Raw genomic sequence first — 21796 nt, 5'->3', positions numbered from 1 at the left:
GAGAGTGATTAGGTGCTGCGCCAGATGACCTGGCCTCCACAGTCACCGGACCTGAACCCAATCGAGATGGTTTAGGGGTGAGCTGGACCGCAAACAGAAGGCAAAAGGGTCAACAAGTGCTAAGCATCTCTCGGGGAACTCCTTCAAGACTGTTAGAAGACCATTTCAGGTGACTACCTCTTGAAGCTCATCAAGAGAAAGCCAAGAGTGTGCAAAGCAGTAATCAAAGCAAAAGGTGGCTACTTTGAAGAACCTAGAATATGACATATTTTCAGTTGTTTCACACTTTTTTTTGTTATGTATATGATTCCATATTTAATTCCACATGTGTTAATTCATAATTTTGATGCCTTCAGTGTGAATCTACAATTTTCATAGTCATGAAAATAAAGAAAACTCTTTGAATGAGGTGTGTCCAAACTTTTGGTCTGTACTGTATATATATATAATTTTTTTTTTTTTTTTCAAGAAAAGTTAATTATTTGTCCATTGAATTCTGATCAGTATTTATTTGAAAAAAAAATGCAAATTGTAAGTACAGTTTGTAAAAGTGATTTCTCTGTTAGTACTGCAGCAGATTGCTATACAGTATCTGAAAGAAGGCACAATTTCACTAAACCTGACTAAAAAGAAAAACTAACAAGACACTTGAAGTTTCTGGTCAAATTTCTTTAATTAAAAAACAAACAAACCAAAAAAAAAGAAAGAAACATGACTTTTTAACAGATTAGGATATTTAGCACAACATTGATTTTGATAGGGAAAGTAATTTCAAATTATCTGATAGAATTAACTTTTAGAATATATGTCCTTAATTGCCTCCCAGTGGGGACCAACTACGCAGTCAACAATCACTTATGGACTCATTCTGCTAAATGTATGAAAACAATCTACTTTGGAGGAACATCAAAAGAGTGTGGTTTGTCATTATTTTTATCTGAATTGCCAGAGTTTGTGACCATAGTAGATGCTCCAGGGTTTGGGTTGGAAATTACTCCCAGGAAGAATGGAGTTTGACTTAAGTCATCCATTAGGGCAAAGAAAAATGGCTGATTGACAGTAAATGAAGGGTTAGAGCGTGAGATGACTACACTTGTTGCTGCCGCTGCCTCTGCCCCCTCTTCATTTATCTCAATACTGGACATATGCTGTACACTGGACACAAACAAGGGGCCCTCAGAGATGCGGTCCAGTTTCGGATTACTAAATAGCAATCCTAGACCTGGATTGGAGTAGAATTATATATTTGTTAATATAAATAATTAAGAAGTATTAAGTTGATTTTGAATCCAAGGTGATAATATGCATGAATTAGATGCAAGATATCTTACCCATGTCTGTCATGGCTTCTTGAAGGCCCTGGTTGAAGTCAAGTTTGAATTTTGGGAGTTTGACCTGCATGTTTCTTTCTCGTGGTAATCGACTGTAAAGATCTGAGATATTGATCTTAGCTGCAATGGCTGATACATTCACATGTCCAGATGTTGGCATTATTACTAGTAGACTCTTGTCACCTTTAAAGGGGAATCGAGCAACCTATAGGGATCAAATAGTGAGTAACAGAGTTCAATAGTGAGGCATAAAATAAAGAAAAGCATCTTAGAGGCAGTAACCTGGGCATCCAGCTCATGGTGGGTGAAAATGCTGAGAGGATACTTTGGCCCAAGCATCATATCCACATTAACAATCTGGTTTTCATCTATGTAGAAGAGCTCAGTGGAGGTGAAGTGAGGGTCAAAACGAGTGAGCCACTCTCCTGTGAGAGAGAAAATTAGACTTGTGTTCTTGGCTTGTTTAATTAGACTTGTGTGGTCCTTTATCAGTTTACACTTATGAAATAACAAGGGAACAATAATGCAACTGATCTGAGTAATGCAAAACCTCTGATGTGACTCACTGATGTAAAAGAGGAAATTGTGAAATACTTGCTGGTAACAGGTGTTTGTTCTGACCTTTGTAGTGCATAGCATTGATAAGCATCATAACAGCGCTGAGAGGCAGGCTGGACAAAAACTCTGAGATGTGCCCATTTGTGACTTTCTTAACCCATTCATTGATGTCATTAACATCCGTCAATGTGGCTGGCTCTGAGTCATACAGTTTCTGAGAGTCTTCCACAAAGTCCTGTTTTGCTTTAAATCCTAAGGGAAAAGAGAAAACTATTCATAGCTTTGCTTAGTATGGTAATAAACTGTCACTCAACTTTCAGTCAGAAAGCAAATATCAGCCAGTAATCAAATTCCCAATCCTATTTAAAAGAAAAATAATTCAAATAACCTATATGCATACTGTGTATGAAAAAAATGTAATGGGAGACCCCAATACACAGCATTTTTTAAAGTATAATGTATATAAAAAATGTAACCTAAAATATGAATAAATTTAAAATGTCATTTAAATCATTTAAAATAATTATAAAGAGAAACAGAGAGATGGATATTTTCTGGATGTCAGTCATTAGTGGAACATATTCATGAATTTTATAACTCAAGCTCACTGAAGACAAGTAAATAGTCAGCAATTACATGATAATTAAAAAAAACGAATTACAAGCAATTGAACAAAAAACTACAGTAGAACAAATAAACATGGAAAGCTACATAGCAATTATCAAAATGTATAAAACACTGCATAATGTTAACTAATTAAATTAAATATATACTTCTTCTTATAAAAGTTATAAAATTGATTTAGTCAAGAGCAGCAAGAGATTTTCTCTCTTTTGTTGATTAACATGAACGACAGACAGCAGGAATATTAGACTGCTGTCACTTTAAGAGCTGACTGGCTCCAATATACTGTTACACATTTTCTTTCTCAGCTGTTTGCTTTCACTTAAGACCTACTATGTTCATGAGGATCCATGCAAAGACAGGCATTTTGACACATAGAAAGTGTGTATTTAACTGGTCAAGGCCTATAAAGCAGCAAAAACAACTCTGTTCAATACTCCCGCACTCTATGAGCAGAGACTCCATGTGCGAAACAGTCTCTCAGACACTGTGTGCATTTAACAAAATGAGTATTCTTTCACTGCTGATTGCGTTTCAACAGCATAACTGCATGTGATATAGAGGATAGACCAAAATTTCTGTATCGCCCACCCCCAATTTTAAGGGACCAAGAAAAAAAGAGAAACTTTTTGCGGACACAATATCAACCTCCCTGGCAATATACAGTATACAGTATCTGTTTTGTGGTATAGGCTACGTGTGACTCTCACCAGTTTTCAGATAGATGCGGCTGGCGATGGACAGGCTTCTTTTGCGGAAGCTGTGCAGGAGGCTGCTGAGGGCAGTGTGGTAGCATGGCAGTGCATCTGCATGCAGGTGATGTAGAAGAAGCTCTTCTGTCTCATTAGTTGCTCCTGAGATTCAGATAAACAACAAGATTGTCTTACTGAGATGCATATAAAAGCACTAAATTAGCAAAAATAATGCATGCCAAAAAAAATTGTTTGTCATTGTAGACTTACCCAGTGCTAGCTGTGAGAGTGCTACAGATAAGCTAAGAGGGGAAATGATGACATTGGGCTGCTCTGGACTAGGCTTCAAGTTTTCCAAGAACAAAAGTCCAAGCTTCAGGATGCCATCGCCTACGGTCCGCTTAATCTGTTGGCTGGTCATGTCGCCATCACAGAGCGAATCAAGGTCCTCCTCAGAGGAGCCTTCTTTCTGCTCAGGAGAGGGAGCGGAGGCTGAAGGATCTGCTTCTAGGGCATCTGGAGATACTGTGAGTGCTTCTGTTGTGGTGGGGTCAAGAGTGCCTTTCAAATCCTGAGAGGGACAAGGCGATTAAAAGTGTCAAAAGACTAAACATGTATATACCTTTAAGAATGTAATTGTGGGTTCTTACTGATACGGGTTTACTAGGCATCAGTGGAATGAGAGGAATTATAGGCTCTCCTCCATCCTCTGGTTCAATCGCATCTTCCTGCAGTAACAAGGAGCAATTTGTGGCATTTAAATACTAGAATAAAATCAATCATTTGATAAAATACAATTCAATCATTTGGAAAAAATAAACAGCATAAGTGGAGTGCATTACCGTCCAACCTTGCTTGGCATAACAAAGGAGGAGGAATGCCAGAAAACAAAAGTTCATGTTCTAGAAGTTAGTCTGAAAATGGAAAGAAAAAAAAAACAGCACAGTTTATACAGAATATGGAATGATTTGGCATTGATCGGTCACTGGTCATTTGTACAAAATGACTCTACATAACCATACTTATTAAAATATTATTATTAGATAAAACATATTAAATCCATTAATACACATTTTGTATACACTTCATCAGATCAGATTGTTCAGCAGAAACACAAGAAAAGAATCCTCACTCACAATTTTAATCAATCTATTATTTTTGATAGAAACTCATTCCTGAAAGTCTCCCTCACTTGCACAGAAATCCATAATCTAGCTACTGGCAATAAACCAATACATGATCTGAATAACACCTCCAATTTCAGGTGGATAGTTTTTTGTTTTGTTTTCTACTTACAGATTGAACTAAATATTCAGTCAAATAATCAATAAATGCTTCACATGGCTAAAGGTCTGTCAGCTGTTGCATAATTCCAGGGTTAAGCAGTTTAAATTTGTTTAAAGCTACAGGTTAAATTCAAATCGCAGGAAAATGTAAAAATATATTTACATTTTGAAATCGACAATGTATTTATGTAAATGTTACTGCATTACTACTAATCAATTTTCTTGCGCACATAAAAATAGGCTTTGTTAAATGTTTTATCAAAACATTCTTGTCGGAATTATTTGCCATTACTGAGAATTACACTTCGAAAATACAAAAACGAAAGACGAAGTGTACATATTTACAAACCAAAAGAGCTGGCAATGGATTCAACTTGTATATTTGAACAAAATATCTACATAATATATTGCAAACAATTATTTAAGGTGAGAATGTATGAGAATAAACATAACTGTAAGCTTACCGTGCAAATCTCCAGTGGATCCAGCCCTGACTCAGGAAAGAAACACAAAATAGGCAATGGGAAAATTCTTTGCTGTAGGGGTTGGCAGTCTCTGAGCAGGCAGTTACATTTCAACTTTCATTGATCTTTACCTCATATAGCTCTCAGACCTACCTCTTCATAGATGTAAATATTGAGAGACCTTGGGGTCAAACATCAAACTCAAGTGTGTAGATTCGTGGATCTGTGAAGACTTTGAATGAAGTAGGTTATAAACTGGTAGTGTATAGTTTGCCGAGCTAAATAAACTCACTGCTGACAGTGCATGCGAGACACTGAATATGAGTAAACATGCTGCACAAGAAAAACTGCACATAAATGAGGAGGAGATGACAAGTCAGCATTGCCAATGCTGATATTAATATAGACCGTTATTGGATAGAGGGCTTTTATATTGCTTTATTTAATGCCAGATTTAACTTGGGTCATCCGCAAGCATATGCCAAGATCTTCAAATTGAGAGCAGTTGAAAGGCAGTGTGTTGCAAACACTCAAATGGACTTTGTCCTATCAGAGTAACCTCTCCGTTTGGTGCTCAGTTTGCAAGCATGAAAATCTACCAAGCAAACCATATGATTGAGTAATCTTGCTCATTCATCAATGAGTAGGTCATCAATCGCCCAGTTTGAAGTTTTTCAGACAAGATAAATAAATTAAATTAAAAGACACAGTTATGATAAATTTCTTTTACTTTAAATCATTGAAAAGGATCATTTTAGTGAGCATATAGAAAAAGGTCACAGTTTAAAAGTAAAAAAGAAAAATACTCGCAATGAAATACAAAAGAGCAATGGCCAATGTCAAGACAGTGTGTTGCTTGTGGTACTACTGTACATTAGACAGATGTTTGTCAATCTCAAACAGACATCATCTTTAGCATGAATCATCAAAATCATCAAGCTGTTTGAGGAGTAAAATACAACCGATTACATTTTTAAATACTTTGCCATATGGGATTCACCAAAATCCTCTACTTAGTAAAATAAAATAATGTGCTGTTCAAAATTAACACTTGAACACTAAGCCTGTTTCAACACAAAATAATAAAGGCATGAATTCAAATCAGAACTCATAATCCACAAACCAATTTTGAAAACCTGACAAATAGTGGGTTACTACTGTATGTAACGTGTTTTAGTAATCTGTATAAATTCTCATTAAATATTTGAACATTATATAATTGGAATGTCTGGAGACGATAATGTTTTACACAAAGCATTCCAGTAATAAATTAAATAGTTAGTTCCTAGTTCATTTCTATTCAAGGATGTTGCATAAAAGCATTCTTTTAGATAGTAAGCGTTAGACTCAACAAAGATATATACATACATCTATAAACGTGTATGTATATACAAACATACATACAGTATGGTGTGTAAAATGTAACATGTTGCTTGACCTAGGGTTGATGCGACAAGTGAATTGCTACATCATCAGGGTTAATACAGCATCAAATTGCTCTATATAGTCATTAGATAAAAAATGTTTGTGTCAGAAGGTCCAAATTCAGAATTGAGGACCGTCCCGTTGCATATTAGGCGTTTACACTCACCATCTGTGTAGAGTAACAGACTCACATTTGGATCACATTTGCTTGTTCATTATGCTTCATTGACATGGATGAAGAAACATACTGTGTAATACAGAAAAAAAGTGCCAAACATGATGCACGATGAAGGTCTACCATGAATACTGCATAGTTGCTGAGCAAGTCTGGTGAATCGAATCATATCATATGATCAACATAGACTAACCTGTGGTTCTCACAGTGTTGTTTTTGGTGATTTCACTCATCTAATGGAAAGTGTAAATGCTACACTAGAACCACACTTCAACTTTCCTGAGCAGCTCATCTCATGCATGCCTTTAAGAATCCATTCGCTTGACTTTTTTGAAGAGAAGTTACAGAGTTGATTATTATGTATAAAGCAGCTAGGGCAGCTATATCACATGAACCCTAAAAATCATAAAAAAGACAATTCTTTTGATTGTATGAATCAGAGGCAATATTCAGTTTTGGTCACTTACTAAAGAGTGAGGTTTTAAGTTCTCTTTCAGCGAGTTTAAAATGGAAATATCAGGCTTGCTCCTTTTACGGCTGAAACAGGTTTCTTTGTGCATGGTTGGCAAGAATGTTTCATTTTGGGAAAGGAGCCAAAGGTGGCACGAGGAATATAATTTTCTGAAAAAGCTACACTAGCTAGTTTAAGCCAGCAGCCTGATGGCACCGTTGTCAGAGCCGAGCAGCAGAAGCCTCTTTGTAGGCAACACAGACAGACTTGTGAGAGTCCCACGGAAGTTCTCTGTGCTGAGCTTGGTGGATCCCACCAGGTTGGCCGTGCTGTCCAAAATAGAGTACACCCCGATCTTGTTAGCAACAGTGCCTGCCACAATCTCAGCACCATAAAGATCAAATGCATGGATGGGGTCGGATGGAGTCCTGTACTGGTGGAGTGGCTTGTGCTCCACATCTTTCCAAACGGTCAGTGTGTGGTCTGATGAAGAACTAATCAGCAAATTGCCCTCTGCTGCCTAAAAAAAAATTATAAACACACATAAATCACTGTCACTAACAAACAGATGGATACTTCTGGCTACTATGTATTTTGTATATTCTATACAAATAATTATATTTTTAATTTCATACATTTTTACTATTTTTTTTTCCATTCATAAAAAATAACCTTTTCCCTTTTTCTTTAAACAAATCACAATTTATAACCCCCAACATTAACATAGTTTAAAAGAACAGCATTTGTTTAATATATTTGATATTATATTTAATTTATAAAATTAAAAGAAAAAAAAAAAACACATTCTTAAAGGGTTAGTTCGCCCAAAAATTGTGTAATGTAATTAATAACTCACCCTTATGCTGTTCCAGACATGTAAGACCTCCTTTTATCTTCGGAACACAGTTTAAGATATTTTAGATTTAGTCCGAGAGCTCTCAGTCCCTCCATTGAAGCTGTGTGTATGGTAAACTGTCCATGTCCAGAAAGGTAAGAAAAACATCATCAAAGTAATCCATGTGACATCAGAGGGTCCGTTGGGATTTTTTGAAGCATCGAAAATACATTTTGGTCCAAAAATAGCAAAAACTACGACTTTATTCAGCATTGTCTTCTCTTCCCTGTCTGTGTGAGAGAGAGTTCAAATCAAAGCAGTCTGGATATCCGGTTCGCGAACGAATCATTCAGTTCACCAAATCGAACTGAATCATTTTAAACGGTTCGCATCTCTAATACGCATTAATCCAAAAATGACTTTAAGATGTTAACTTTTTTTTAATGTGGTTGACACTCCCTCTGAGTTCAAACAAACCAATATCCCGGAGTAATGCATGCACACTGACTGAACTGCTGTGAAGATGAACACCGAGCCGAGCCAGATAACGAACAATAGACTGACTCGTTCACGAGTGAAGAACCAGTTGAATCGGTGTTCGGATCACCAGTAGTTCTTTCGGACAGTTCGATTCAATAAACCGGTTGAAGAAAACGGTTCACCGTTTCTTTTGCACTCGACGTAATGGCGTCATTTGCGATGATTGCCCTTAATTCAAGCCTTCGGTTTACCCTCGCTCATAACACTAAAACAGAATCAGTTCAGTTCAGACGCCCTGTGTGTCGGTCTGCTTCACGCTGAATCACACATGCGCAGTATCATCAACTCCTCGGTTCACGAATCGGACGCATCTGACAGAAACGGTTCTTGACTCGTGAACGAGTCAATGTTTTGTTCGTTATCTGGCTCGGCTCGCTGTTCATCTTCAGTTCTCTCTTCACAGCAGTTCAGTCAATGTACTGTTTGAGTACATGAATTAATCCGGGATATTGGTTTGTTTGAACTTAAAGGGAGTGTCAGCCACATTAAAAAAAGTTAACAGCTTAAGTCATTTGTGGATTAATGCGTATTAGAGATGCGAACCGTTTAAAACGATTCAGTTCGATTTGGTGAACTGAATGATTCGTTCTCGAACCGGATATCCAGATTGCTTTGATTTGAACTCTCTCTCACACAGACACGGAAGAGAAGACAATGCTGAATAAAGTCGTAGTTTTTGCCATTTTTAGACCAAAATGTATTTTCGATGCTTCAAAAAACTCTAACGGACCCTCTGATGTCACATGGACTACTTTGATGATGTTTTCCTTACCTTTCTGGACATGGACAGTATACCGTACACACAGCTTCAATGGAGGGACTGAGAGCTCTAGGACTAAATCTAAAATATCTTAAACTGTGTTCCAAAGAAAAAAGAGGTCTTACATGTTTGGAACAGCATAAGGGTGAGTTATTAATGACATAATTTACATTTTTGGGTGAACTAACCCTTTAATGACCTCAGAATTATGAACCCAGGTGTACTTACTTATTGATTACTAATGAGCAGAAGTTGTAAAGATTATGATGAATGTATCACAGAAAACCAAATAATTAAATTTATAAAGCATACAAATGTATTTCGTGAATGTGAGATTATTAATAGCAACAAAGCAACAGCCTGAAACTCCCTCACACTGGCCCTGGTCCAGCTGGACGTCCTTATTGTTGAGCCCTACAAAGGTTCATCAATTTCCTGATAGTCACAAATAATAAAGCAATCTGCAAAGCTCATAGATTTTGTTCTAATGAGTAACTCGTGTCTATATTTGCCCAAACATGGGCCTCTCGTGGCAGAGACAGACCTTTGACCCTACAAATCAGGGTTAAATAAAGCTTGCTTAGTTCTAATCCCTTGTTGACTGCATCTGAACAAACCAGCAGGGTACAACTTTTACTCATACTGAAATCCCAAAACAAAGATAGGAATCTAGTCCATGATTTGTAATGATTCCTGGTTCTTCTCCATTTTAATATTTGACTATATATAGTGCATGTAGTCGTCCCATAAACTCTTCCTGATGAGTGGTAGTATGACAATCCGATTCAGAATTTTTAGCTAGTTTCAGTAATTTTTATAAACAGTGTGTATCCATATAACATAATGTTCCCTAAAATCAGTACAGTATCTGATCTATAAAAACATCAAAGGACAACAGAGCATGCAGTCATATGCACGTCTTACATTATTCATTAACCAACGGCATGCATACTCACTTTCATTTGCAGTATATCTCCCTCGTGACCAGGCCAGCCTCTTAGCACCAGACCCGTTCTTGCATCCAGCAGCACTATGAATCCAGTGGAGAAGCCTGCTGCAACAGTGCGTCCGCTCGGGCTGACAGCCAGACAGCGGATCAGGCCAGCGCTCATGTTACTGTAGGCCAGACGGAACTCATGCTGTCAACAGAGAAAATACAGGGTCCTTACTGGTAATCATAAGCTTTGCAGGAAGGAAACATATAGAAACCAGCCTGGTCATTGTAATGCTTGACAAAAAAAATTTGATCTGAAATAATAACTGCTTGTAACAAATCATGTATTAAAGAAAAAGGAACGAGCAATACCTGCAAGCCAGGTTTGCGTGCATCTATGAAACGCAGCACAGAGTCTGCGCTAGCAAACACTACACTGCAGTGAGGAGCAGGCATGGTGGCGACAGCCGTGATGGGGTTCTTCCCATCCAGAGCTTCATCACAACGAATATTCTTACCTAGTCATATGTAGGAAATAGCAAAACAAGACATTATGTGAAAGCTGTTGGTCTGACAGACCCAGGCAAAAGGCAATATGTATGTATTATTTGTAATGGAAATTGTATTAATGTATACAGTACATTTTGTATATCAATGATCTAATAATAATAATATCATTATGTAATGGAGATTGTGGAATTTTTTTTATAAAAAGAAAAAAAAAACTACCATTTTATGTATCTGACATCAACAAAATAAAATTATATTTTCATACTGTATGCATCATATACAGCTTGGCTGTATATATTATACACAGTAAGATTAGATTATTTCATTTTAAAAAGTAGTATATAAATATTAATAAAATATATTGTAAATGTAATGTTTTCCATGTAATAATTCATATTTGTGTAATGGATATTCAAAGCTAAAAAGTTAAAGTCTGGGTAAGGAATGAGGCTAAATAATGAAGTCTACACATACGCATAAAAGCACAAATTCTGAAGGTATGATTGAAAGCTGAAATTGAAATCTCTCAAATATTATGTCTCAAAATCTTGGGGTGGGAATTTTTTTTTTATGTTTTGACATCTCTATGTTCACCAAGTTTACATTTATTTTAATCAAAAATACAGTAAAAACAGTAATATTGTAAAATATAATTAAAGAGTAAAATAGATGCTTTCTATTTAAATATTATTTCTCATCTCATATGGTAAAGCTAAATTTTCATCAGCCATTACTCCAGTCTTCAGACTGGCTACATTTACATGGAACCAAATAATCCTTTTGTAATCAGATTGACGGCTCAATTGGACTGAAAAGTCTTCATGTAAACACGTTAATAAATACAATTGAGCTCGATAGGAATGAATTTTCAATCGATTATTCTTTTTCTAATACGATTGAGAATGCATGTCGGCACTGCCATTTAAATATATATATTTATAGAAATGTATCAATATTAATTATACTGTTAAAAACAAACAAGGAAACAGTGTTGGAGAGTGGTTATTATGTGCAAACGGTGAGAAACTATATTTGGCAGTGTACACATCTCAAATCAAATCTATTTTGATTTGAAGCTTGTGACAAATAAACCTGGACATCAACCCTATCACTTTATTTAGCGTTCATGTAAACACTGCATTCACATTTAACAATCGGAATGAATTCATTCCGATTGAACCAAAAATTGTGAATGTAAACAGGGTGTCACATGATCCTTCAGAAATAATTCTAATATGCCGATTTGTATCTCAAGAAACATTTCTTCCTATCAGTGTTGTAAACATTTTACCCCTGATAAAATGAATAAGCAGAAAGACAGAGGGCCCTATTTATTTATTTTTTTAAATTATTATTTAGCCTACAAAGAAATCGTATGCATTGCAACTTTTAATATTTGCCATGTTTGTGTGCTGCTGTGTGTCCCTGTGTTTAATAAGCTCTTTAAATATAAAAAGAAAAAAACATTGCGCCAGACTTTAGACCAGGGTTGAGCTTAGGATTCTTTGGAGAAAAAAAAAACCCTTCCTTTCTGATTAAAAGTATTATTTTCCTAAAAAATATAAACCTTACTGACCCGTGAACTTTTGAACGGTAATGAATGTGAATGCAAAAAAATGCAAGCGATTAATCACACAAAATCAACTATCCTATACCAAAAAAGGGCAGTTACTGCAATACTGTAAGATGCTCAAATTAACAGTACTGTTGTTCTCTCACCTGTGAACTGATCCCACAGATGCACAGTACCATCGCAGCTCACCACTTCCTGTGAGGCCTCTAGCTGGCCGACATAAAAGACAGATTTGCGGTGGTCTGTGTAAATGAGTCGAGGTTCGACCTCTCGTGTGCCATCACCGTGGTTATAAAGTGGCCACAGCCTCACCGTTTTGTCTTTACTCCCAGACAGGAAGTAGTCCTCCCTTGCTAGTGGTGCCAGACATTTTGCCGTGCCTGAGTGGCCCAAGAAACTCTGAAGACGGATCTGGTGGAAATGGAAATGTGAGTCCTGCTGGTTAAGACCAATTTCATACTGCCAGTAGGCAAGCCAATTGCCCTGCAGGGAGCGACTGCTGCGTGGGAGGTCCTGTTTCAGTGCGCTGTCCTCTGGAGTGGGTCCCAGGACCCAAGAGTATGAGGAGTGAGAGAAAGATGGTCCGGCTGAGGAAGTGGTGGCGAGACTTGTCTGAGGAGCGCTGCTACCATATGGTCGTGTCCATGTTTCCAAAGAAGACAAGTTAGGACTCCCACAGGCTTCAGTGTCCCGGGGTACCTGGATACGGTTTCCCACCAGATGACTGCCAAATGTTCCTGACTCAGGCAGGATGTCTCCACCTAGTGGTGTGGAAGTGGACGAGGGAGCAGGGAAGGGACTACGACCCATCTGGCGGCCCATGCTAGGAGAGAGGCCCATAGCAGTAGTTTTCTGACCTCCAGCAGGGTTGGTTTCTGGGCTACCTGGACTTGCTCGTTCATGATATGATTGAGCCAGTCTCCAAACTAGCTCATGATTTGTAACTAGTTTCCGAATCGCTGCATCACCTAAAAAAAAAGTATATACAGCTCATCTAATGAAGATGAATAGGAACACATTTATCAGTGCTTAAAAGCTAACCAGTACAAATGTGTCTCACCAATAAGACAGTAGAAAGGAATATAAGATGCATAAGCCATTTCAGGATTAAACACAGCCTGAAGTTCCTCCAAAACTCTAAGCTCAAAGGTAATCTCTGTTCCATCTGGACTGCACATGTCCAGGTATGTGCTGTCTCCAACCTCCCTTCGTGGGGCACTTCCCATCTGCACATAAAGAAAATTAATTTTAATTATTAAGTAATCATGTAGTTATTTATGAATAGGACTACAAACTGTTTCAGTCAAGTATTATTACAAGTACAAGTATAATTATACATAATGCAATATTGTAAATTGTCTTTGGTTACCTGATTTTGCAGAAACTGCAGCAAGGAGAAAACTTGGAAGAACCTGGAGAGGGTTTCTGCCATGTGGTGCTGCACCATCTCTCGGCCAATCCGCAGACAGATAAGTGCCATCAGGCTCAGAGTCTTTAGACACACAGCGGAACGAGTCTGTACTCCACTAGGAAAGCTGAACACAGATGGAAAAAAAAAGTCAGAGGACAACTCAAATATATTTATAAGTTGCAAACTTCCTTTTTTTTTTACTTCCTGACTATGACTGATGCACTATAAGCAAGCTATTACCCCATCTTAGTTGATGTTAACAAATCCAGCAGAGGCAACAGAACCTCCTGGTTAATCTTCATCAGCATATCCATTAGAGTGGTGTCTGACAGGAATACTATAATCTTCTGAGTGAGTACCACTGCACCCAAAAGCCCTGCCTCTTTTCGAGTGTTCAAACGACAAGAAGAAGGTGGAGAGACCTGCAAGTTTCAAGGAAGTACAATTTTAAGTAAAAATCTATAAAGAAAAAAAAATGTACAGGTCTAACTGTTAATCAGTAAGATTCCGGAATTTCCAAGTTACCAGGTAACCGATGTAGGGTAGATACTGGTAAGTCAAGACTGGTTCTCCATAAAGATGTGCTATGTAAATAAGACACTCGAGAACTGGTCTTGCAGTCTGGTCACCAACAACTGGCTTCTTCTCATATACACTTCCAACGCTCTCAAGGCTATTTTCCTCATTTGCAGAGAGCATGAACTGGTGTTTATCAAGACCTTAAAAAGAAGAAGATTACTTATGACAGAGATAATAAATGAAGCTAAAATCAGCAAATACTGCAGAATATAGTGATACGTGTATGCGGTTCAGAAATTGTACCTATGTAACATGTAGTAAGAAGTCTCAACAGGTTTCTGGCTATGAATCGAGATGTCAATGTCGGCCCCAGTTTTGCAGACAGCCATCTGACAGTTTTGCAAACAGTGTCTGGAAAACACAATTAATTTTTTTTAATGCTACTTTGAATATTAAACATGTACAAATAAATCAAATAAATGCACAAAAATTACAAAAATATCTGTTTTGACTCACCTAAAAGTATCTTGTGTTCTTTTTCCTCAGAATCTTCTAAAGAGTCATGTTCAGTGTCTTCTTCCTCCATGTTTTTCTCTGCATCTTCTTGCACAATTCCATTCATGACGTCTCCCTCAAGTGTGGCCACGGTTGCCTCAGACTCCTTTTTGCAAACTGAAAGAGTCATCTCTAAACTGGGCACCCTTTGCACTGTATTTTCTCTGTCTTCCACTGTCTCCTCATCCTCAAGCTCTACACCATCCTCACCATCACTAGCTTGCTTTAGGTCCTGACTGCTGTCAGCAGACTTTAAACTTGCACGGTCTCCAATGGACACCTCACTAGCGCTGCTCTTGTCACTCAGTTTCCCCATGCTGAGAGATTCTTGGTCTTGATCTTTGTTCGCTAGGCTTTGGTTCTGCTGTTTAGCGACAAGTGCCATTGTTGCCCCAGATGCACTATTATTCACATAAAAGCCATTCTGAAAGTCCTCACCTTCAGTCAGAAAAACCTGGTCATTGAGACTGATGCCTGGGTAATCCACAAGTCCTTGATCTCCGCCAACACCTCCACTACCACCTCCACTGCCTCCTCCTACTTTGCCAGATGATGTGACAGTAGATGACCTCCCATCCTCACACTCATAGTCCTCCTCTTCCTCATCTAAGGCACCAGCAGCTCCCCTTAAAACCTTCAAGCCCTCCCATTCAGTCCCTGCAGCTGTATTGCAGCTTTCAAAGCCTGTGATGACCTGTAGAACATGTGGAAGAAGGCTAGAAAGAAAGGCTTGCAAACCCAGTCTTACAATAAGCTGCAGCACAAAGCAATCCGTGTAGAGATAGAAACGGCCTCGAAGGCATCTGGGATTCTCGTATACACATACCAGAGGCTTTAGTAGGTACTTGGAGGCATTGCGAGGCCCAAGAACCTTGGACACAGGCTCAAATAAGTACCAGGCAGCATAAACAGCAGTGGACTCCTCTGACATCAAAGAAAGCACAAAGGGTAGAAGAATCTCAAGCCCCTCTGCATTTATGTTGTCCTTGAGAAGTGTCTCCAGCTGTTGCCATAAGTTGAACACAATGTCACGGCCCTGAACACTGTTAATGGACTCCATCTTGGAGTGGTAGGAAAATATGAATCTGTGCAGTGTTGGGAAATATGCTGGAAACGGTAGAGGGGAAAGAACAGGACTAAGCAACTGCCAAGGGTTTGGTGGTGGAAGACCCTCACAAATAGGGTCATATTTGAACAGATACGGTAGTCCTTGCGGGTGTCTTGTGAATGTTTCTGTCTCAGAGCAATGCTTGTGGACCTGCAGAAGTGACTCTAGTGCATGATGGAGTGGTAGTGGAACATCTCGAAGGTTTGTAGAGCACAGCTTCAAAACTACTTGAAATCGATCACTCAAATGTGTTCCAGGTCCCAGTCCCCGCAGTTTGGAGGAATAAAAGATCTCAGCAATGAGAACACCCAAGGCTTGTATATCTCTCTGGAAAAGATCTGCTAATGACAGAGGAACTTTCAGTACAGGTCTCAAGTCTTTCTTGTTCATGTCAAGACCCATTGTATGCTGGGCTTGACAGTGTAGACCTTTCACCAAGAAGTTGTTGAGCTTCTCTAACTCTTCCAAAGGCTGCAAAGGTTTAAATCCCTCTGGCAGGCTTATCTTAAAATCCTCAAAATTAGAAGCCTCTGGCCTTTTACCAACAGAGGCTGTTCTGTGAAGCATGGATGCTCTAATACCTGATCCTAGGGTATTTTTGCCATTTCCAGGTGTTTCACCAGGGAAAGAACCATGAGAAGGAGACACAGCCAAAGCAATAGTCTCTCCACTGGTCTTTCCACCAGCAGACCCAGCCAAAGGGATTGGAACAGAATTAGATGATGATGAGCCACTTAAGTCAAGGGCTTCCATTGCTTGCTCAAGCTCCTCGTCCCGGCCTACAACTGACCAACCACTGGATTCACAACCTGTTGTTTCTGGGACCAGTCCATTCCCACCATCCATCGTGGTTTCAAGTGACGGAATGTGCCAGGTCGTTACGTTGATAGGCCCAAAGTGGGGAGGCTCTGGATGTGAATACTGGTAAGGTGCAAGACGAGGTGGATGAGGGTGGTCAAATAGTTGCACAACTCCATAGCTGGTGAGATGTGTGTGGCTATCCACCAAGTGCAAGCACACATTCTTGGCTTTGATGGCTTCCTTACCTGATAACTTGTAGCCAAATGTCAGGTCAATCCAGTGATGCAACTGTTGAGACACTTCTCGACTTTCTAGCAGTTGTCTATGCACAGCAATAAACTCTTCGTAGGAGTTACACCATGGAGGTATATCAAGGTCTGGCATGTCTGGGTGAATGGAGTGGAATATTGAGGGATCCGTGTAAAATTCTGGGATGCATTCATCAGGGGTCCAACTCTGAATACGTTCCATACTAGCCGGATATTCATTGGGTTCCCATTGGGAACGAACATGGCTGCACAGTACAGATTTGGGAGTCTGTCTAGCTTTGTAGACATAATAAGTGATGTCTGACAGAACATCTGAGATATGATGGGGAACGTGGAGGTGATCCAACTGGCCTGAGCCACCAGGTCCTACTGGCCCACCAAGGTCTAAGGCAAAATTGCTTCCACCACTTCCATTAGCTGCTGCTAGTGCTTCTTTGGTCATTTCATACGTGAAGTCCAGTTGTTTATCACCTTTATTCAGACGAAATTTTGACCTCTTGAGATCACGAAACCTTCCATATGGCACAGTGAAATCTACCACCCAAGGTAAAACCGGGTGATAGTTTGGGTCTCCCTCACGCCTCCCTGCCAGTCGGTTTAATTCCATCAGATACTGGAAGTTGCTGACTTGCCCATTAACCCAGTCTAAGACCAGAGATTTGAGTTCATCCAGACAATTTTTACACGGATGTTCATTCACACCACTGTTATGACTCCGATTGTCTTTTGCTGTAACACTTGTTGGCACTTTACTTCTTAATGCATGAGGCATAGAATCCATGTACTCTCCAAACTTTTCATAATGTGCCAGAGATATCTTTAGGCGACTGCAGAGCTGCTCATCAACTGCAATGTCAAGTAAGGAGAGTTCACCACACAGTAGGCCTGAGGCATGACATTCGCGCATTGCTATAAGCAGCTGGTACAAAATGAACAATATCTTAGCATGGCTGTTAGCCAGCTTAGCTGGACTGTAAGTGACAATGTCATGAACAGTGTATTGTGTGTACGGGAAAACCACATAAAGAACCTCCTCCGACTCCAGCAAGCATTCTGCAGGTAGCACATTTGGACACAAACTATCAGTACTTTGTTTAAGAGCTGAGCAGCTGGATGGGAATGGACTGTCTTTCTCCTTCTCTTTGGCTGGAGAGAGGGATGGTGACACTCGATCGGTAGAGATAATGCTAGAGAAAAACAGTTTCTGTAAGGCTTGTCGAACAGCATCAATTGCCAAAACAGGTGTTTGCTCATTGGAATCTGCATATGGTTGCACATGATCAATGTAAGCTTCACGCCATAGATTTCTGAAAAAAAAAAAAAAGGATATTACGAGTCAACACTGACTGAAAAAGTTAACACGTTTTATAAAAGTAACCCAAGCAAAATTAAATATCCAATTCTAACATTTTATCAGATATATAGTGAACATTTTGCCCATCTGAATACAAGGTGATTTTGAATAGATTGTTTTAATCAACAGAATTAAAAACACAACAATTACACAAATATATTCTCGCACAGTATTGTACCTGAAATTAGACTGGGATACTCCCTGCATCAGAGTCATGAAAGAGTCCTGTGAGAGTCCCTCCCCATGGCAGCCTGGCTCCCTGGCTAATCGGTATCCCAGTTTGCGCTTTCTAAGGCCTTGGATACAAACACGTGTCCAACCAGATGGCAATTTCATCTGAGAGCGCTGGAGGAGAGTGCAGATTTCCCCCTCACTGAAGCACTCGTATCGTGCACAGCGAGTAACTCTCTTGTTTCTCAGGGCCATTACCCATCGAGTTGGGACCAGGACCACCAGTTCATTGGGTCGCTGACTTGGTCTAGTGTGCCGCTGATCAATACCAAGGTCCCTCTCCAAGGCTGGTGCTAGCCACTCCATCTCTTTCAGTTAACCAGACTGTAGCCCTTGTAGGCCCCTATAAGAATCTAAAAAAAATGTTGGGACAGGAAGTTAAAAGAAAACCACTAAAGATACTTCTATCGGTTTCTGTAGACACTATTACACACACATATGTTCATGACATAAAATAATGAATAAAAAAATGACTTGTATGGAAACACACGTGTTTTATATCCACTGCATACTTAAATAACATACTTAATGTACTTTGTGCAATTCTTGTGAAATCCAAATAAAAATTATTTTATCACAGATTATCTTAGAAGTGTAGTCAAAAAATTGTTACAGTTCACACTAAATAGTAACATCATTTTTTACAGTTTCATAATAGATTTCAGAAGAAATCCACTCAACACTGTATGGCAACAATGCATATTAGTAAAACTATTACTACTAATAATAAAAACATAAATGTAATGTTTCTGATGTACAGATGTGAACTATTTTAAAATAAAATCCTGTAGAATAGAAACAAAATAATTACAGTATTTAATAATTATAGAATTATTTTATTATTCAAATAAAATAATGTTATGCAAATAACACTATAGAATATGTTTCAGTAGAAGCTTGCAGATCGAATCATCTTCAGGATAGCAACAACTAATGATTTGTCGAGGACACTGATGTCATCGCTGAAAATGTCATGCATTACCCCGTGAATGTATTCTTCCATACTTCATCAGAAATAATAAACTTAATTTATAACTTCCAAAACAAAAGCTCGAAAGATCGACAGTGTAAAATGTAGCACATACATTTATCTTTGATTTCTGCATCTAATTTCTACATTTTTAGTTCCTCTTACAGACAAAAAGGAAATAGTGCACTTCTGCCAGTTCTCGATGGTAAAGTTACAGATGAAAAAAAGCACTGCATTATACATTAAGCCACAACTTGTTTTGCTAATGTAAACACACAAGCACCACCGTTAACCAAACATTTGGAAAGGAGGAGATCTGTCCATCAAGATGTTGTTGTTGCTCACCTCTGCACTGTTTGCTGCTAGTCAGCAATTGCGCTCTGGAACAGCTGCCATCGCGATGCCAAGTCCCATGTTTGCGGGATGTACAAATTGTATTTCCAGTACTTTGAGAACCACCATAACCGCACAAAAATGTCCTAAGAACTCGAGAATATTTTGTTGTCTTCGGAAGACACTTGGGTTCAGAGCGTCACGTGACTCCCTTCTCTGCGTGCGCTCCCAGACCGTGTGATTCTCAGTCAGCAGAATTGTGTCATAATACAAGTCCCCTCAAGATTCTAAAAGAAAAAATAAATAAACAAATGATCAAACATTAAACTTATATCGTCATTCTGATTAATCTTGGTTAAGGACCCCGGATTGACCCCCGACTGAGAGCCACTGTTATATATCATATGGCCATGCGAATAGTTTATGACGTCTAATAAAAGACTCCAGAGCATGAGCTGAAAATGTGCAGGCCCAAGAGCAGGAGAGATTGAGAAATATGAAAAAATAAAAAAATATACAATGTTTAGTCTTAGGCCTATTTCCATGATAAAGCAGTTTATGATAAACACATGATATGCCGCTGATACATGACTAGCGTCTTATGCGGACTCCGAAAAATAAACCTGTTGCCTAAAGAAATCCACTAGAGGGCGTCCTGCTATTGATTCTGTTGTAAGACTTATGACTGAGCTATTCAAACGTTCCAGCACAGTCACAGACCCACCAAAACTGTAGTTGTGGGGAAATTGTCGGTATTATAAAACTAGGTTTTGAATGAAACGTCCAGTTACACAAGTGTGTGGTTTCTATTTAAGTGGTTTTCAAAAACATCTTTAATTTACATTTTTATGCAAATTCTGTTCTCCAGTCTACAATTTCATACTCATCCAATTTTTTGAGTTTGGGTAATAAGTGAAAAAAAGAAGTTTTATGGTGTTTCTGCTGTTTCTATAAGTTCTATGCTGTTTAATGCTGTTTGTGTCTTTCTTCTTATAAGTGTCATGTCAAGTGCAACACACTGTAAAGTCAGTATTAGTAAAATTGGCTGTTATTTTTCTTTTTTTAATTCAGCAAAATTTATAATATACTATTTTATGGCAAGTTAAATTATGTCAATATGCATTTAAGACTTTAAGGTATGTCTATACAACAAAACAAAAAAAAAATACTTTAAAAAATACAGCTACTTTGGGTAATATTCACTAGCAAACAGTATCAAAACTACTCCCTTACTTCTGGCTTGATTATAACCAGAATTCATTAATCTACATGGAACTAAACATTTGAGTAGTAGGTACATGGATTTATTTAATCTTAAACGATGAAACACAATTAAATCAAACTTTTGTAACTACTTTTGTTCAAGGCGAAGTTGTTAATATAACTTCTAAACAGGGACAGGTCTATAACGATGTTAAATGACATCCACTCTTCAGCTATATCTACACAGCCCATAAACAGCAGCTTCTTCCTTACAGTATCATCAAGTTCTAAGGCACGGTTGCCCTGAACCGAGCCCTGGCCTGCACTCACACTCAACTTTCCGATCCGCAACACGCTAACGTCATGCATGAGATAACGGAGAAAACCACTTATTATTAATATTTTTTTTTTATCTACTCCGTACATTGATTTTCCCTTGTATGTGTCAGAAAATTATTACGGAGACAGCTGAGGTTATTTAAATTATTTGCAGCTTTACTCTCAAACTACATTTCCTGTTTATCAATAAGGTAAAAACAAGAGCCATTACAAACCTAAATATACTTGATTGAATTAAATGTATTGACACTTGCCAAAAAGTGATTACAGGCGCCAATCAGTTTTCGGCAGACGATCAATAGTCAAACGAACCGGGCTTTGGGGGTCAAACGTGCTCGGGAGCGGTTCAAAACGCCTAGTGTGAGTCCACCCTAATGATAAGAATATGATTTAAAAGCTGGCTGTGTGCATGATTTTGTGATAATAATTGCTTTTTTTCTCTCTCACCCTCCCTCCCTCCCTCCCTCCCTCACTCTCTCTCTCTCTCACTCCACCCCAGAGAGCAGGTTAAAAGGACGTGTCCAACACTGTTAAACTTACTTTAT

At 38.6% G+C, this 21796-nt stretch overlaps 2 protein-coding genes across 4 annotated transcripts; both read right to left on the bottom strand.

Moving 5' to 3' along the window:
* Positions 1-654: 654 nt before the first annotated feature.
* On the bottom strand, positions 655-5127 carry serpinf2b (serpin peptidase inhibitor, clade F (alpha-2 antiplasmin, pigment epithelium derived factor), member 2b). 2 transcript variants are annotated; one of them, XM_052576423.1, is made up of 10 exons: positions 5109-5127; positions 4956-4981; positions 4048-4119; positions 3856-3933; positions 3476-3776; positions 3224-3367; positions 1953-2141; positions 1614-1756; positions 1332-1536; positions 655-1222 (listed from the first exon to the last, which is right to left on the bottom strand). In XM_052576423.1, exons 3-10 carry the CDS (start codon positions 4102-4104, stop codon positions 891-893), a joined length of 1449 nt encoding a protein of 482 aa, XP_052432383.1. In that variant the 5' UTR covers positions 4105-4119; positions 4956-4981; positions 5109-5127; the 3' UTR covers positions 655-890. The 2 variants fall into 2 exon arrangements, with proteins under 2 accessions (XP_052432383.1, XP_052432382.1); XM_052576422.1 differs by lacking the exon at positions 5109-5127 and having other exon boundaries at positions 4956-5048.
* Positions 5128-5665: 538 nt separating this feature from the next.
* wdr81 (WD repeat domain 81) lies at positions 5666-19957 on the bottom strand. Of its 2 annotated transcripts, none has more exons than XM_052576390.1 (12): positions 19722-19957; positions 18354-18759; positions 14605-18128; positions 14392-14499; positions 14095-14288; positions 13810-13991; positions 13528-13693; positions 13219-13384; positions 12305-13126; positions 10448-10593; positions 10098-10280; positions 5666-7526 (listed from the first exon to the last, which is right to left on the bottom strand). In XM_052576390.1, exons 2-12 carry the CDS (start codon positions 18710-18712, stop codon positions 7200-7202), a joined length of 6177 nt encoding a protein of 2058 aa, XP_052432350.1. In that variant the 5' UTR covers positions 18713-18759; positions 19722-19957; the 3' UTR covers positions 5666-7199. The 2 variants fall into 2 exon arrangements, with proteins under 2 accessions (XP_052432350.1, XP_052432351.1); XM_052576391.1 differs by having other exon boundaries at positions 18354-18749.
* Between the last annotated feature and the right edge of the window lie 1839 nt (positions 19958-21796).

This window comes from Carassius gibelio, chromosome B15 (genome assembly GCF_023724105.1).
Source record: "Carassius gibelio isolate Cgi1373 ecotype wild population from Czech Republic chromosome B15, carGib1.2-hapl.c, whole genome shotgun sequence".
Taxonomy (NCBI): domain Eukaryota; kingdom Metazoa; phylum Chordata; class Actinopteri; order Cypriniformes; family Cyprinidae; genus Carassius; species Carassius gibelio.
Note: the sequence above shows the minus strand (reverse complement) of the source record. Positions and strands in the feature narration are given on the sequence as shown.